We start from the raw sequence: 15957 nt of genomic DNA on the forward strand, positions 1-15957 counted from the left end.
GGAAAATCATTTCCTTCATTATCTAAAAATAATTGGAAAACAATGTTGAAGATTTTCTGCAGTCTCTTAAGAAACCACCAAAGGAGAATCATTTTCACAGCACACTGCAAATCTTCTTGAATCATCTTTCCCATCTCTGTCTCCTCATCCTCCCACGCCTGGCACATGCTTCCCTAGAGCTCTCTGCTCCCCCATTCCAAACTCTCCAACTCTCCAATTCTGCTTCTTCCTTTCCTCCCCTGAATAGCTCACTTAATATGCAGCTCTCCAGAAATATTTTATTTATTATTATCTTCTTTTGCAGTACTGGGGATTAAATTGAGGGCTTCACACATACACACACACACACAACACACACACACACACACACACACACACACACACAGGCAAGCACTCTATGACTGAGCCACACTCCCAGCCCAGAATTTTTTTTTTTTTTTTTTTTTTTTTTTTGGTATTGGGGGTTGGACCCAGGGGCGCTAACCCACAAAGTCACATCCCCAGCACCTGCCTTTTTTTGAGTATCGGGGATTGAACTCAGGAGCACTCAACCAATGAGCCACCTCCCCAGTCCTATTTTGTATTTTATTTAAAGAAAGGGTCTTACTGAGTTGCTTAGCACCTTACTTTGGCTGAGGTTGGCTTTGAACTCACCATCCTCCTGCCTCAGCCTCCCAAGCTGCTGAGATGATCATGGGCGGCCACCACCACGCCTGGCCCAGAAATGTTTTATTTTAGCCCATCTCACAAATATAGTGGCACGTGACAGAGAACAAGCTCCCAGGCTGCTGTGATCAGGAACACATTCCACAGTGACCTGGTCCACTGCTTTCGCTGCCAGACTGGACCAATTTCTCTGAGATGACTCATTTTCCCACTGATGATCTACTCCTTATCACTTCCCCTTCTGCCTACTGTTGCCAAGGGCCAAGATCTGGAAGAAGCTCATCACTGAGCCTAACACAGAAGGACACATTTTGCTGGGTTGCCAGAGGAGACTGATGTCACAAGAAAAGGGAGAAAACCAGATGGGCCGGTTTGAAAGATGTTTTAACCCAGGAGTAAATTATTTTTGTTTTTAAATGGGCACTGCCCTACTCTCTGGTAGACAGTAAAGGATTGGCTGTGGAAAGTGTCTTTTTTTTTTTTTTTTTTTTTTTGGTGGGGAGTAGAGGGTGGGTACTAGGGGTTGAATGCTGGGGCCCTTTACCACTGAACTAAATCCTTAACCATTTGTATTTTTTTTTTTAAAGACAGGGTCTCTCTAAATTGCTTAGGGCCTTACTAAGTTTCTGAGGCTGGCCTAAAACTTGTCCTCCTGCCTCAGCCTCTCCAGTCGCTAGGCTTACAGGTGTGTGTTATTACTCCAGCAATTATTGACTCTGTTTGTTTTGGTGCTGGGGATTGAACCCAGGGGCATTTTACATCCCCTGAGCTACATCCCCAGTCCTTTTACTTTTTATTTTGAAACGGAGTCTCATTAACTTGCCTAGGTCCTTACTAAGTTGCTGACTTGAGGCTGACTTGAGATCATCCTGCCTCAGTCTCCTGAGTTTTGTTTTTTTTAATATTTTTTATAGTTGTAGATGGACACGGTATCTTAATTTTATTTATTTATTTTTATGTGGTGCTGAGGATGGAACCCAGTGCCTCAAACATGCTGACAAGTGCTCAACCCCTGAGCCACAACCCCTGCCTGTTACTGACTCTTAAGAGTAGGCCAGGGTGCAATCTGAGAACAAGCCCATGGGTACCTTTCCTATTATCTTAATAGGAATGATGAATATTTATTAAACTTCTGTGCATTTTAAGTGAAGGCTTTTCCCTATATCAAGGTATGCCTGGCACCATCATTAGGTTTTATATCTGAACTTATGTTTTCTTTTTTTCTTTATTAGAAGTTTATGGTCATACATAGTAGTTGGGTTCAGCACTGAACCTCCCGTCATTCCTTATGTTCGCCACATGCATCTGAACTCATCATTATCCATCCCTGCAGATCAGCTCCACCGTTGCCGATCGCTTCGCCCCCTGCAGATCAATTCCCCCATTGCAGATCAACTCCTCTACTTTATTCTCCACCTTAGAATGTTACCATTGCCCAACCAGTTCGTCAAGCCAGGAGCCTGAGAATCAACTTAGACTTTTCCTCCCTTCTCAGTCCCCATGTCCAATTCATCTCCAAGTCCTGGGATTTCCTCTGAGATCTCTAATCTCCTTAGTATCTCTTTACCTCCATCACTTTTTTTTAGGGGGCGTGTACTGGGGATGGAACCCACCCGGGGCACTCTATTCCTAAACTACATCCCCAGCCCCTTTTTATTCTTTTTATTTTGAGACAGGGTGTCACTAAGTTTCCCAGCCTGTCCTCAAACTTACGATCCTCCTGCGTCAGTCTCCCAAGTGGCAGGGACTACAAGTGTAGGCCATGGCGCCTGGCGCCTGTGTCATCATCTGACATCAGGCCATGGGCATGCCTGGAAGACAGCCACGGCCTTCCTGTAACCACTCCCAAGTCTTTCACTCCACCCTGGTGCTTTCCTGAGTAACCTGCTAGTCAGTGGGCCATCTGGGGCTCTCCCTGACTACCCTATATTCACCTTTCGGTTAACCGGAGCACACTGGCGTATCCCTGAGAGCACTAAGAATCCAACTCTAAAATCATTCATAGAGAATGTAGAGAATCTTAAACAAAAGTATCTCTGAAGTCACAGGAGGGAAATTCACACTATTGATACACAGTGTACTTCCTATGCTGTCCCCTAAACCATTCCCCCATAATGCCAGCTGCAGTCCCATCTCCCCCTCACTCCATTCCCTTCCTCTGCTATCCTGTAGCTGCCCTCCAGTCAAGTTAGCTCCCAGTCTCCTCAGCTACTCTACTTCTCCAACCCTCTTAGCTGCCGCTCCTCATTGAGAATCTCTTCCAAATTCTTTTTTTTTTTTTTTTGGACTGGCGCTTGAACTCAGGGCCTTATGAATGCAAGGCAGGCACCTGACCACTGAGCTATATTCCCAGCCTCCAAATTCCATACAATCCACTAGACCTTGTAAGCCTCAGCCTCTGCTCCTTTCCTCACTTCCTTGCTTGACCTCCTGGAGTTAGCCACAGTGTAGGGTGGTAGAGATTTTACCTGGCCTGCCATATTTTCTTCTATTTGGGTGATCACTCATGCTATCCTTTTGTCTGAAATGCCCTTCCCTTTTCCCTCTGGTTAACCCCTACTAGTCCTTTAGGACTCAGCCTAAGCTGGGGGTGGTGGCACACACCTGTAATTCGAGCAATTTGGGAGGCTGAAGCAGGAGGATCATGAGGGTGAGACCAGCCTCAGCAATTTCCAAGACCTTAAGCAACTTAGTGAGATCCTGTCTCAAAATAAAAAAGGGCTGGGGATGTGGTTCAATGGTAAGGCACCTCTGGGTTCGATTATTTTTATTTATTTATTTATTTTAGTTGTAGATAGACACAATACCTTTATTTTGTTTATTTATTTATTTATTTTTTAATGTGGTGCTGGGGATAGAACCCAGTGGCTCAAGCATGCCAGGCAAGCACTCTACAACTGAGCCACAACCCCAGCCCTGGGTTCAACGCTTAGTACAAAAAAAAAAAAAAAAAAAAAAAAAAGACTCAGTCTACACATTTTCTCCTGGGACTTTTCCTTAGGATCTCTAAGACAGTGCCAGATGGCCTTCTAATGTGGTCTCAAGCAGTTTACCCTTATCACAACTGTATTCTACATGACTTTGAATAGTACATTATATATAGAACTTGAGAACAGAGTTTAATTACTGCATGTCCTGGGTCTCAAACAGGAACTAAATAATAGTTGGTATTCAAAGATATTGAATAACTAGATGCACAAATGATGCTCTGTGGTTTTAGCAAAGAACCTGAACCCTTTGTGCATGAAGTCATAATTTTATACTTATTTGTGTTCTAACCTGAAAGTCAGTATCTGGATTCAGAAGAACAAAATTCACCTCTGGAGTTTCATGAGTGACCATAAATGCCTCTTAACAAATTTAGCTGTTCTCTTTCTAATCCAAGAAATCCTGCATCTTTTATGCTAGGTAACCAAATCCCTTTGGAAGATTTTGCACAATACAGTGTACTCAGTAGTCCGTTTTCCACCTAGAGATCTAGGAGGTCATTTAGTTGGCTCCCTCTCTCCCTAGGGGACTGTCCAGTTGTCTCCAACAGCACTTTTCTTTAAAAAAAATAAAATCTTTACCAGCAACAAAAAAGGAGTGGTAAGCCTGAGAATGGTATTAACACACCTATGTACACCCCTAAAAATGAGGAGGCATATGGACTTTGGGATGCCTTTAGGATATGTAAGCTACTATAAGATTGCATACTTAGATTTAGGATGATATTTGGGGTGGGCATGGTGATGCACATCTGTAATCCCAGCTACTCAGGAAACTGAGCAGGTTAGGTTAGGTTAGGCTGGGCAACTTGGTGAGAACTCGTCTCAAAATAAAATTTAAAAATGGGCTGGGGTAGTATTCAGTGGTAGAGCACTTGCCCAGCATGTGTGAGGCCCTGAGTTCAATATCCAGTAGCACACACATGCAGGCATACACGTGTGCATACACACACACACACACACACACACACAGTCATATTTCACTAGGGATCTTTCCTGCTTGCCTTCTGAAGCCCAGCAGAGAGCAGCTAGAGGCATTACATAATCCACGATACAACACACAGTCTGATGTTTTATTTTAGAAATCATTTATTTTTATTTCAAATTTAAAGGTAGTACATGCTAGATAAAATTTGATACACAACAGTATAAAATTAAGAGAAATCAATGCCATTAAGAGTTAGTTCCACAAATTTACTCACTTATTTTTGGTACTAGAGATTGAACCTAGGGGTGCTTTACCACTGTGCTACATCCCCAGGTCTTTTTATGTTTTGAGACAGAGTCTCCTTAAGTTGCTGCAGCTGGCTTCAAACTTGTGCTCCTCCTGCCTTAGCCTCCCAAGTTTCTGGGATTACAGGTGGTGCCACTGTGCCTGACTTCTCCACAAATTAAAAAAAAAAAGGAAAAGAAAAAGAAAGACATGTCCACACATATTTGGAAGGTTATTTTCTTCTATATAGTTGCAGTCATCTTAAAGGCTACAGAAATGGGGGCCTGGGGAGATAGCTCAGTTGGTAGAGTGCTTGCTTGTCAAGCACAAGGCCCTGGGTTCGATCCTCAGCACCGCTCAAAAAAAAAAAAAAAAAAAAGCTACAGAAATGTACGTCATCTAAAGTGAAAAGTTTCAACCAGTAGTGGTGGCACATTGCTTGTCATCCCAGCAACTCAGGAGGATTGCAAGTTCTAGACTAGCCTGGGAAACTTAGCAAGACCTTGTGTAAAAATCAGGTAGAGGGGCTGGGGAGATAGGTCAGTCTGTAAAGTGCTTGCCTTGTAAGCACAAGGCCCTGGGTTTGATCCCCAGCACCAAAAAAAAAAAAAAAAAAAAAAAAAAAATCAGGTAGAAAAGGGTAGGGTTGGGGCTGGGAATATAGCTCAGTTCATAGAGTGCTTGCCTGTCAAGCACAAGACCCTGGGTTCAATCTCTAGCACTGCAAAAAAAAAACAAACAAAAAAAAAAGTAGGGTGTGGTTCAGAGATAGAGGACCTCTGGGTTTAATTTCTGATACCACACATACAAAATAAAGTGAAAAGTTTCCACAGTCGCATGCTTTTGGTTTGCTTGTTTTGTTTGTTGTGGGAATTGAACCCATGGCCTTATACACGCTGGGCAAATATTTACCACTAAGCTACATGCTTAGCCCTCCACTGTTGGATTTTTTTTTTTTTATAGACAACTGGTATCAACAAGTTTACAAGATCCCTTCATAATGTATACTTACAAGTATACATATTCAATACTTTTTTTTGGGGGGGGGTACTGGGGATTGAACCCAGGGGCACTTAACCACTGATTCACATTCCCAGCCCTTTTTATTTTTTGAGACAGGGTCTCACCAATTTGCTTAGGGCCTTGTTAAGTTGCAGAAACTGGCTGTGAATTTGCAATTCTCCCCTCTCAGCCTCCCAAATTGCTGGGATTGCAGGCGTGCATCACCATTGCCAGCTTAAATACAATTTTAAATTCATTTTAATTGTAACTAAAATTAGTGTGACACTAATATCATATTAACACTTGGTTGAGCCAGGTGTGGTAGTGCATGCCTATAATCCCAGCGGCTGGGGAGACCAAGGCAGGAGGACTGCAAGTTCAAAGACAGCCTCAGCAGCTTAGTGAGGCCCCAAGCAACTTGGTGAGAACTTGTCTCCAAATTAAAAAAAAAAAAAAAAGATTGGGGATGTGGCTCAGTAGTTAAGCACCCCTGGGTTCAATCCCTGGTACCAAAAACAAAAAACAAAAAACATGGCTTCATAACTGCACAACATTTGATGTTATTGTGTTGAACCACTCCCTTATTATCAGGAGTTTAATTTTTTTAATTGCACAAAATACAATAATAAACACACATAATTTACTGTGTGAATTATTTTTATGATAAAATCCTCCAAGCAGAATTGCAAGATCAAAAGGCATATATAAGCGGGGTGTGGTGGTGCACACCTGTAATTCTAGTGGTTTAGAAGGTTAAAGCAGGAGGATCCCAAGTTCAAAGCCAGCTTTAGCAACTTAGCAAGACTCTGTCTCAAAATAAAAAATAAAAAAGGGGTTAATCACTCAGTGGTTAATCATGCCTAGGTTCAATCTCTGGTACCGCCCAAAAAATTTTTTTAAAAAATAAATTAAATAAATAAAGGTATATGTATATTACCAGGGCCTGATGTACACTATTAACTTGCCTTGCAAAAAGACTAGGTCGTGGCTCAGTGGTCGAGAGCTTGCCTGGCACAGGTAAGGCACTGGGTTTGATCCTTAGCACCACATAATAAAATTAAAATTAAGTTAAAAAAAAAGATATTTGCTCTCATTAAAAAAAAAAAAAAGACTATACATCATTCGGTAGTTATTTTGTGGGTGACTTATTTTAGTTGTTTGTTTTGTTTTTATGGTACCAGAGACTGAACCCAGAGGCACTCTACCACTGAGTTACATCCTCAGCCCATTCTGTTTTTTATTTCCAGACAGGTCTCCTAAATGACTGAGAGTTGAATTTGTGATTCTCCCACCTCATACCTCTGAGTTTCTGGGATTACAGGCGTGTGCCACAGTGCTCAGCTTTTTTAAAGAGGCTCAGTGGCATAACCAGAAATCAACTGCCTTCTGACTAAATGTTTGGTTTTATTCCCTTGCTTACTGTAGCATTAATGGAGTTTGTTTTTAAGAAATTTCATTCCTCAACCAGGGAAAGTGACCCACACCTGTAATCCCAGCTACCTGGAAGGCTGAGGCAGAAGGATCACAAGTTCAAGGACAGCCTGGGCAATTTAGCAAAACCGTGTCTCAAAAAACAAAATAAAACAAAATAGGGCCGAGGATGTAGTTCAGTGGTAGAGCATCCCTGAGTTCAACCCCAGTACTACAGAAACAGAGAGAGAAAGGAGAGAGGAAGAAAAAAAATTCACATTTCCTTTAACATTTTATTATGAAAAATTTTAAAGAAAGGTTGAGAAAAGGTTACAGTGAACACCCACATACTCACTGGCTAGAGCCTACAGTTAACATTCTGCTATTTTGTCCATCCATCAAGCCATGGAAGTTTCTTTTTTCTTTGGTGATCAAACTCAGGGCCTTGTGCATGCTTTACCAATTGAACGGCCCCAGTTGAGTTTTGTTTTTGTTTTTGTTTGTTTGGTACTGGGGTCACATCCCCAGTCCTTTTTATTTTTTGAGACAGGGTCTCCCTAAATTGCTTATGGACTTGCTAAATTGCTGAGGTTGGCCTCTGATTTGAGATCCTCCTGCCTAAGTCTCCTCATTGCTGGGATTACGGGCATGCGCCACCACGTCCGGCACAAATCCTCAATTGTAATCTCCCGGGTTACAATGCTCTAAAGGGTTTGAATGTGGGAAAGTGCAAGGTGGGAATCTAGCTGGGTTCTGTACTTGGCACTCAGGACGGGTGGGGGCATGGCTCTAGGTTCTAATTCTGACTCCATTCTGAGACTTCAGTTTTCTCCCCTGTAACTCGGGGGTCTCTCCTTCCTGGGTAAGGATTAAAAGCCCAGATCGCCAGATAACATTCTAAAAATGATGGCTGTGATGGATGTTATGCAATCTTTTACACCCACGTCACCACAAATCCAAGATCTGAGGACCCCTTCAGGTTTACACTATCAGTCTAAGCAATTATGAGCACAGGGTGGGCCAGAGGGCTACTGACCTGAGGCTGAGGGCCGCGACAGCCCACCGCTGGGGACTCGTTCGGCTCGCTGCGGGTCGGCCTGCGACCGGACCTGGATCCTTCCCTCCGGCGCCCTGCACGCAGAGTGACAGCCGCGCACCGATCCCGAGCGTGCCCGCGTCACCTCAGTGAGTGCTCACAAAGGCCTGTGAGGTAGGCGGCGCTACAGGGGGAGAAACCCAAGCTCTAGGAGCCGGAGTCGCTCGCTCAATCCAAGCAGGCGGTGAGCGAACTGCAAGAGAACTGAACCCTTAACTTGCTCTACCTTTGGCGTCCCGGGGACTCGCCTGCACCTATAGGGGGCGCCCGCGGTCGCGCATGCGCAATCATCGCGATCGCGTCCCCTTTAAGAAATTCCTTTTGCCTCCGACCCCTTTGCTTCCGCTCCGCGTTCCCACAATGCAGTGCGGCTGAGCGCCTCGGAGCCCGCGGGGACGCTGCCGGGGAGCCCGGGCTGAGGCGGCGGCGGCGCGACGTGGGCTGCGGCGGGCCCGCGGCGTCGGGCGGTGCGGATGTCGGGCTGGGCGGAGGAGCGCGGCGGCGAGGGCGACGGGCGCATCTACGTGGGGAACCTTCCGACCGACGTGCGCGAGAAGGACCTGGAGGACCTGTTCTACAAGTACGGCCGCATCCGCGAGATCGAGCTCAAGAACCGGCACGGCCTCGTGCCTTTCGCCTTCGTGCGCTTCGAGGACCCCCGGTGAGGCCCCCGCGGGTCCGCCCGCCTGCAGGCCCCGCGCCCCTGCCTTCCCTCCGCTCCCCTCCCCCCGCGGGCTTCCCCTCCCCCTCAGCGCGGACCCCTCGCGGCGCCCCCGGGTGGAGGAGGAGGCCTCTTCTCGCCGCGGGCTTCGGGCCGTCCTCTGCTCCGTCGTCACTTCCTTTATTATTATTTTATTTAGAAACACCAAATCTGTGCGTTTGGAGGGCCCGAGCCCGCCCAAACTGGCCTTGGGGATAGTAAAAATTAGCATTCGCTCCTTCGCGGCTGGGGAGGCATCCCTAAGGGGAAGCGGACCCGCGCTTGGAGAGCTCGGGGCGCCTGAACTGGCCCCGGAGAAGACCCTGCCTGTAGCAGAAGTGGCCCGTCGCCCTCCCCTCCCCGCGGCCAGAACTCGCCGTTGGGGGGAACAGACTGTGGGGACGTGGATGCTTTTGGAGGTCGTAAAGGGGTCTCTGTGATGGAACCGATCTCCAGCCCGCGGGCGCCTCTCTCCACAAGGCCAGAACCCGGTCCTGATAAGGAATCAGGGATTTGGGGGAAGTTCTACAACAGCTTGAGGGTTCCCTTTCCTCTGATGAGGGAGACCTTACTAGATGCTAAAGTCCCAAGGATGTGGAAACTTTAGATCCCTAAACCAGCTCAAATGGGTCTTTGTGATTTTGCAAACATTGTTGGCATTCTGGCCGGAAAAAGCCAGGAACTTTCAAAACTGCGGTTGGTGCTTAGAAGCTACTGCTCTCTGCACTGTTCACTGCTATTTAACTGGGGTTAAACAGGAGCCTGCCCCATTTTCCCAGCATCGCGTGGAGGAAGGCTTCTCTGCCTTACTGACAGGAATGTCCTGCCAGCCGGTGGTGCAAGTATTGATTGGGCCAGGACACCATCTGAGGTTGAGGTGGCAGGAAGCACCCTGAGGCTTTGATGGCTGAAGACTGACAGAGCTGGTTCCTGATGTCTTACCATTTGCCTCAAAAGTGGAAGGAGGCATTTTTACACCTAAACAGGAATGGGCTATGCACCTGTTATTAGTAACAGTGCCACTGTGTATTTTGCACTGTGTGTGTCAGGTACCATGCTGTGTACTTAGCATTTTCAGTAATCTATGGGGGGAGATACTATTAGCCACATTTTATAGATGAGGAAATGAGGATTTGGAGAGTTGTTGATAAAAGAAGCTAGTAAGGGTTCAAAATAAAATTTGACCCTCTTTGTTCTGCCCTTAAAATACATACTTGCTGTGTGATATGTTACATTGTCATTTCTTCCTTTAGTCCTTTCACAGTAGAAAAGCTGTATTCTGATATCAATGTGTGAGAAGTTTCAAAACACTTTGCACATTAATATCTCATTTTATCCTTAAAATAACCCTGTGACATTAGCATACTGCTCACATTAGAGATGTAAAAACTTGGATTATATTTAACCATGCGTGATTACTACTAAGAGGCAGAATGATTTAAAGTCAATTTTTTGTTTCAGATTGGGGATTGAACCAGAGGCACTCTACCACTGAGCTTCATCCCTAACCCTTTTATTATTATTATTATTATTTTATTTTATTTAGTTATTTTATTTATTTATTTAGCGGTGCTGTGGATTGAACCCAGGGCCTTGTGCTTGACAGGCAAGCACTCTACTAACTAAGCTATATCTCCAGTCCCCCTTTTTATTATTTATTTTGAAACAGAGCCTCACTAAATTGCTGAGGCTGTCCTCCAATACGGGAACCTCCTGAGTAGCTGGGATTACAGGCATATACCACTGTGCAGCTTCAATTTATATTCAAAATCTGCTCTTAAACTCTAGCAGCTATGCTCCTCCCATATTGCATTGTAATCCAGGTTGCCCTGTGATGTGTGGTCCTTGTTGCTTTTAATCCTGGAAATTTTTTTTTTTTTTTTTGCATGGGGGTCACTGGGAATTGAACCCACAGACACTTAACCACTGAGCTACATCCCCAGCCCTTTTTACTTACTCTGAGACAGGGTCTTGCTAAGTTGCTTTGGGCCATGTTAATTTGCTGAGGCTAGCTTTGCACTTGTGATCCTCCTGCCTGTCTTGTGAGTTGTTAGGATTACAGGCATGGGACACCATGCCTGGCTTTTTCTATAGTCTTTAAGCAGTAGGCTTTGTGGAATAACTTCAAGGGGCTAATGTTTGGTATGCATTTTGAGGAATTGCATAAGGTGTGGTGGTGCACATCTGTAGTTTCAGCTTCTTTGGGAAGCTGAGGAAGGAGGATCAGTTGAGCCAGGAGTTGAAGATAAGACTGGCAACATAATGAGACCCATTCTAAAAAACAAACAAAAACCATGAGAAACAGCTCATCAAGGTTAGAGGAACTGAATTATTGGCAAAATTGGTCATCTGCCAACAATTTTATGTCTTCTCTAAATTAGTCCTCTTATAATTTATCCTTTTCATTATTCATTATCATTTCATTGTTCATTATCATTTCATACCTAGAAGACTATGTGTGACAGCTGTAAAGTTCAATTCAGTACCATGAAAGGTTTTCAACCAGAGCAAACTGTACATCAAGATCCTCTTTTGTGCTGGGCACAGTGACACACCTATAATCCCTGTGACAGAAGTTTGAGGCAGAAGGATCACAAGTTGGAGGCAAGCCTGGGCAATCTAGTGAGACCCTGTTTCAAAGTGAAAAATTAAAAGGGGCTGTGCATGTAGCTCAGTGGCAGAGCACCCCTGAGTTCAATCCCTAAAAAGATCCTATTGTTTTTTCCCCTTTACTCTCCATTTACACTCACTCATGCCTTTCATTGGGAAGTCAATCCGCTTCTTGGGCAGCACTAACTTCAAACCTTTTTTTGCAGAGATGCTGAGGATGCAATTTATGGAAGGAACGGTTATGATTATGGCCAGTGTCGGCTTCGTGTGGAGTTCCCCAGGACTTATGGAGGTCGGGGTGGGTGGCCCCGTGGTGGGAGGAATGGCCCTCCTACAAGAAGATCTGATTTCCGAGTTCTTGTTTCAGGTATGTTCCTTTCAAACTTAATGAAATGATACATAAACTAGAGTTTGACTTCTAAGGAATGTTAGCTGTTACTTTTCACTGCAATGGAATACATGGACTTTCTTTTCAATAACCTGTGCAGAAGCCCTGCTCTGGCTTGCCAGTGAGGCAGGTGTCCTGCAAATGAAATTGCAGTAGTTTACTCTTGGTAGAACATAAACCTGCTTTTAAAGGAGTTTCCTAGTGGTGAAAGGGAAGGTGATGTCAAAACCCTTTGAGCTTGAAATCTAAAGATGTTTTCTCTAGGAACATAGCCTGATGTCAGACTTGGTAGAAAGACATTACAGGAGCCAGATTTGAACAACTTACTCAGCCTTGGATCCGTAAAAAAGGCGAGATTTTGTGGTGATTTTGGAATTATATTAAAACAAACCAAAAAAAACTCCACAACTTGGAATCTTGTGGATTATGTTGGAAAGTAGGAAACATTTCTGTCTGATGTGATAAAATACTTATCTCAGAGATTTATATGTCAATATTAACACAGTGGTAAAGACCCAAGGCCTACTACACATTGCAGGGAAATTTTAGAACCCTAGTGGAGTGAAATGTATTGAGGAACCTGGTGCCTTTTTAAGATGTGAATGTCCTACAATCACAGCCAGTTAACCATGTGCTTAAAAGAGTGATACTCAGTATCTGCCTATCTTGTTTCCCTTTGTAATTTTTTAACCCTAGAACTCTATTCCCTCCTTCAGGATGTCATACATTATCTTTTTTTCTCTCCATGCTGCTCTGAAATCCTGCTTAGAAAACTATTAGGAAATGGCTGCAGTCCTGAGCTGTGAGCGGTAAACACAGCCTTTGAGAGCAGGAGCACATTTCCCTTTCATGACACCAGGTAGGGTTGTATGACTCCCGACTAGTTTTAGCGTCTGAGTATTACCTTTCCCCCACTGTAGTGGAGAATGTTGGTGATCTCTTAAGAGGTACTTTGTCTGGTTTGTCAGTCACTCACTCCTATAAGAAAGCAAACTTTTTAGATTTTGTTGTTGTTAAACTTCAGCTACACTTTGGTTATTTTGTTGGCTTATTTCAAAATTTCATGTCCTGGGAAATCTGCAAACAAGAAATAATTGGTACTGATAAATTTCATAATGGGAAAAATTGGAATTAGTTATGGGAGTTTGACATTGACTATGAAGGACAAAGAAAAGAGTCTATGAATTTTGCTCTGCTGGGAAGGTTTGGTCTCTAGAAGATAAGCCTAGGACCAGCTTCTCAATTACCACACATATCTCAGTGCTTTTCTCTGTCTTTGTGTCCCTTATCAATATTTGTGATTTGGGGACCCTTAGGAATTAAGTGATTCATAGAGAAGAGACCATAGATATTGCTGACTCTTAACAGGGCTGTAGACATGGCTGAAGGATGTGGGCTCTTCTTATGTTTTTTGTGCCTAGGACTTCCTCCCTCAGGCAGCTGGCAGGACCTGAAAGATCACATGCGAGAAGCTGGAGATGTCTGTTATGCAGATGTGCAGAAGGATGGAATGGGGATGGTTGAATATCTCAGAAAAGAAGACATGGAATATGCCCTGCGTAAACTGGATGACACCAAATTCCGCTCTCATGAGGTAGGTCCTTTCTTATCTTCTTGTGATCTATTTCTAGGTCACTCTATCCGACTCTAACCTAGCAGTAGTACTAATAGGTTATGCATTTGCCATTTGTTTGATGGTCTCATAATACTATTAAAGATCTATTTTAAGTGAAAAAAGCAAGAATTTGCCATGTCTAAGCTTTGCAGAGCCACAGGAGAGAGAAGTGTGCCTTTTTTTTTTTTTTTTTTGTGGTGGTGGTGCTGGGTATTGAATCCAGGACCTTGTGTATGCAAGGCAAGTACTCTACCAGCTGAGTTATATCACCAGGCCTATATCATATTTTTAACCTGGAAAAAAATACTGGTGTAATCTGTCATAATGTGGTAGACTACTCTGTGATATTACCGCTTATACAGCTGGCTCAAACAGCAATGTCTGTTATGACTGTTCCCCTTCTGGGTCTAGTCTGGGCTCTACAACCAACCTCTTCCCTTCTTGGCAGTGCTGGCAGGACTGAGTTGTACTTCACTTTTCCTTTTCCATTGTAGTGCAGGTTTCTCTTTGAAACTTAAGCCACCTTGACATCATCTTGTAGTTGGCCACCTCATCCTTAGGGCTTAGTTCTTGGTGTTCTTCCTTTCAGGAAGACAGCTGCTGCTTTGGATCTCTCAATTTGATTCAAGTGGTGACTGCTGTGGTACCATTTTGCCCAGATACCAGACTATCAATTGGACATTGACCTTTTTCCTGATTATCTATCCTAAGTTGCTGTGGTGTTTGGGGATATTTGGGGATATCTGGAGGAAATAGATCTCTGGGCTTTTTTTTCCCCCCCTGAGAATTCATATAATTCTCTAGTTTATGGCTTGGAGGCTGGTCCTTGCATGGCTTAATAATGCTTTTGCTCAGATTGTCATTTATGACTTGAATTTGGAAACAGAACAGTACCTGGTTCTCCCTACAAAGCAGGACTTCAGTAAGGGTAAATCCAATGACTGGCTTGTATCTAAGGCAACAAAACATCTTGCTTCTTTTACCTTAGTATCTTTGGATCTCACCTGAATCCAAAGATACTAAGGTAAAAGAAGCCAGATGCTTTGCTGGTTGAGGACAGAGGGCTGGGAGATTGTCCAGCCTAGACATGATTCTTCTGTTGGTTATTAATTTCTTAGATTGTCCATATGAAAAATAGTTTCATAATAGCCTGGTCACTAAACTTACCAGGAAACTAATCTAGGAGGATAACTAGAGCATCTAGCCTAGGTCCTGACACCTAGGAGGTATTAAATATAGGGTAGCTTCTATAGATGCCCATTTAAAATGTCAAATTGCCACTTATTGTGTCAATCTTAATTTTCTTCCCTTTTGAAATGGGATAGGAAGAATACTTACCTCTTTAACATTGTGAAGGTTTAATGAGAGCACTGCCAGGTATATAGTAAGGGCTAAGGACTTAATAACTGTTATTTTAGGCAGCTGATTAGCTGCCTTGGTTTGCTTATTCTTCTGGCTCTTATTTTTTTCTTTATTCTGAATTTCAGGGTGAAACTTCCTACATCCGAGTTTATCCTGAGAGAAGCACCAGCTATGGCTACTCACGGTCTCGATCTGGGTCAAGGGGCCGTGACTCTCCATACCAAAGCAGGGGTTCCCCACACTACTACTCTCCTTTCAGGCCCTACTGAGACAGGTGATGGGAATTTTTTTCTTTATTTTTTAGAAGAACTGAGCTGCTTTGTGCTCAGAATCTACATTCCAGATTGATGATTTAGTGTCTTAGGAAATTTTTTTAATTTTTTTTTAAGGAAAAAAGAAACTACATAATTTCTACCAGGGCCATATTAGCAGTGAAATGTTTAAACTGCAGAAATTGTGGTTTTGGTTCAGAAACAAGTTGTATATTTTTCACCCCTGATTATGGGAAAAAAAATCAGTGCTACGTCTTTGTGGGTTGGTCTGCTATGGAGATCAGCAGTTACTGTGACTGAGTCGGCCCATTCTGTTTAGAAATATATTTTAAACGTTTAGTAATTGACATGTGTCGTTGTCCTTGATTAAGTACATAGATTTCACCTAAGAGGTACACTGGTTTTAAAAAAAAAAAAAAAAAAAATCACTGAGTTATAGTAGCACTTTGTACCAAATTTGTTTTTGTATTTTGATGCTGGGATTGAACCCAGGGGCACTTAACCACTAAGCCACATCCCCAGCCCTTTTTATTTTTTATTTCAAGACAAGATCTCACCAAATTGCTTAGGGCCTTACTAAATTGCTGAGGTTGACCTTCAACTTGGGATCCTCTTGTACCCAATTTGTAAAGAATA

The 15957-nt window shown here is 43.6% G+C and overlaps 2 protein-coding genes across 2 annotated transcripts in view; one reads left to right on the plus strand and one right to left on the minus strand.

Moving 5' to 3' along the window:
* Positions 1–8467, minus strand: part of Dynll1 (dynein light chain LC8-type 1) — a 31607-nt gene extending 23140 nt beyond the window's left edge. Inside the window, exon 1 of the mRNA XM_047560242.1 lies at positions 8315–8467. The gene's annotated coding sequence lies outside the window, so the exon portion shown is untranslated. The remainder of the gene's footprint in view (positions 1–8314) is intronic.
* A 257-nt stretch (positions 8468–8724) lies between these two features.
* Srsf9 (serine and arginine rich splicing factor 9) lies at positions 8725–15668 on the plus strand. Its single transcript, XM_047560240.1, has 4 exons — positions 8725–9035; positions 11891–12051; positions 13494–13666; positions 15175–15668. Exons 1-4 carry the CDS (start codon positions 8848–8850, stop codon positions 15316–15318), a joined length of 666 nt encoding a protein of 221 aa, XP_047416196.1. The 5' UTR covers positions 8725–8847; the 3' UTR covers positions 15319–15668.
* The last annotated feature ends 289 nt before the right edge of the window (positions 15669–15957 follow it).

Source organism: Sciurus carolinensis, chromosome 8, assembly GCF_902686445.1.
Source record: "Sciurus carolinensis chromosome 8, mSciCar1.2, whole genome shotgun sequence".
NCBI classification, from domain to species: Eukaryota; Metazoa; Chordata; class Mammalia; order Rodentia; family Sciuridae; genus Sciurus; species Sciurus carolinensis.

What these genes read in the sequence shown, in the direction of transcription:
- Srsf9 (XM_047560240.1), top strand. Translation starts at nt 8,848, where the DNA reads ATGTCGGGCTGGGCGGAGGAGCGCGGCGGCGAGGGCGACGGGCGCATC. An exon ending in TTTCCGAGTTCTTGTTTCAG is followed by an intron (nt 12,052 to 13,493) that starts GTATGTTCCTTT and finishes TTTTGTGCCTAG; the next exon opens with GACTTCCTCCCTCAGGCAGC. An exon ending in CCAAATTCCGCTCTCATGAG is followed by an intron (nt 13,667 to 15,174) that starts GTAGGTCCTTTC and finishes TCTGAATTTCAG; the next exon opens with GGTGAAACTTCCTACATCCG.